At 37.5% G+C, this 1,977-nt stretch overlaps 1 protein-coding gene across 1 annotated transcript; it reads right to left on the bottom strand.

Annotated features, from left to right (window-relative positions):
• Window positions 1-989: 989 nt before the first annotated feature.
• LOC107751540 (cystatin-like) lies at window positions 990-1,972 on the bottom strand (the record flags this gene model as incomplete). The annotated part of the gene is made up of 3 exons (XM_016567281.1): window positions 990-1,142; window positions 1,245-1,355; window positions 1,832-1,972. Coding segments are annotated over 3 exons (330 nt in total), but the record flags the coding sequence as incomplete, so codon positions are not given.
• Window positions 1,973-1,977: the final 5 nt, after the last annotated feature.

Genomic DNA, 1,977 nt, shown 5'->3' with positions numbered 1-1,977 from the left:
TATTGTATGGGAGGGTGTCAACTTGCCAGAGTCTTTCCACATGATGGATCAGGTCATCACGGGTTGGAACTGTCATAATGTGGAGGCACTGCTGATTTCTTTGTGACGGCTGCATGGGTCATCTGAACAATTTATTTAGACTTTATTAAAATGTGTGCATAATCTACTCATTAAATAGCCAAATCAGTTTTTTTGCAAGCGGCAACCTTCCGGTCCCTCTCGTGACACCAACACGGAAGCGACTAAAACTGCAATTCATCAACTGACCGCTTAGAGGCTGGCTCCAAAAGGGAGTTCGTCCCGTAGCAGCTCACAGTCAGCCGCCTCAGTTTCATTGGCCAGTTTCCTGGATGACAGCCAGATTAACCAATCATGATCAAAGCAATAAGGTAAAATGACCAATAGGAACTGTTTCAGCGTGGTAACGCAGCAAAATGTATTTAGTTTTATTGTTGTTAATGATAATATTTTAACTTATACCTTAAGATTTTAGAATAGGTTTCATGATCAAAATATTGTAAAATGCTAATAATCTTAAATAATTTAATTTTAAAGGCAGAAATGTCTTTTGTATGCTGTTGAAGACATTAAATTGATTCAACATACAGTTGTTAAAAAAAATAAATAAAAAATAAAAATAAAAAAAAAAGTTGATTTACAAGTGTTTGTTAACCTTTCAACCATTTAGCATTAATTGATTCAATGTTGAAACAACAACGGTCATTATTTCAACCATATTTCAACGTTGAAGGTCGGTCATGTGCCGGTTGGGAGCACAGACATAGTTAAACCATGTTTTAATAGTAAAGGATGAACCAATCTAGAAACATGCGTTTTATCATTTAGAAATGCCTACAAATTGTAGCTTTTTTTCCAGAGCAACGGATTGAGATTACGTGATTATGTGTTAATGAAGTATTCTTATCATCATTTGTTGACAGGTTCTCACCACAAATAAAGTTACTATTTTATCAAGAATAAAGACGAAGTTTACCATTACCAACAGCAAGTAAATTTTATTGCCGCTTGAATGTTAAAGCCCCAAACTGCACTCGTCACAAGCTCTACATGCAGGTTTTTTCAGTGACTTTAAGGAAGTTTAACCATGGCTGGCTCCAGACCGTTATTTTGCACTGAATGACCTTGAAGGAAAAAAACAAAAAACAAAAGGGTCAATCATTTTTAACATGGAAATCGAGAAACGTAAACAGATAATCACAATATTGTAAAGTAGACTGTCTTACCCGTGCAACTTTGGGATCCTTATGAATGGCACACAGGGTCTCAACTCCACCCTTTTTGCAGTTGGTTCTGCCCAACTTCACAGTGAAGATGTAGTTCATGCCAGCGACAACCTGGAGTGTCAACCAGAAACATGTTCAGACATAGTTGGGCCAACCCAAGAGTTAAAAAAAAAAAAAAAACCTGTCTGGGGCCCTAAAGTTCTTAAAATAAATAATTTAAGTTAGGGGCAGCCACCACTGTTACGAAGTCATGCTGGAGAAAGCTGGCTCTCGCTCTCTTTCCAAGTTTCAATATTTATCGACCATGTCTAGCAAATCAGACCTGAACCTGAAACCTTTACTCCAACCTTATATAAAATTCTTATGTAGCATATAATATAAATAGCTTTCAAATTGAGGCAAACGGTTCTGTTGTTCTCTTTGTACAACTGGGAACAATTTTATGGTTCTGAGATTTCACACAATTCTGAACAAATCTTTACATGTCATCATGACAGCGTTCTAGGAGGAACTTTATCACTGGGTTTGATTCAGCGACGTTCCCAGTTTAAACGATTACAAACCGAATAAACGTTTAAAGTACTTACTTGTTGTTGGACCTTGATGACTTTGGAAACCTTACGCACAAACGCATCGTTGCTTTGTCTGTTGTACTTGGCTACTGCGAACCGTAACGCCTTCTGAACACCTTCATCGTTAATGTTTGCATCTACAGGGCCTCCAGGAATCCCAG

The sequence above is a fragment of the Sinocyclocheilus rhinocerous genome, unplaced genomic scaffold, assembly GCF_001515625.1.
Source record: "Sinocyclocheilus rhinocerous isolate Xijiao unplaced genomic scaffold, SAMN03320098_v1.1 scaffold26963, whole genome shotgun sequence".
NCBI lineage: Eukaryota > Metazoa > Chordata > Actinopteri > Cypriniformes > Cyprinidae > Sinocyclocheilus > Sinocyclocheilus rhinocerous.
Note: the sequence above shows the minus strand (reverse complement) of the source record. Positions and strands in the feature narration are given on the sequence as shown.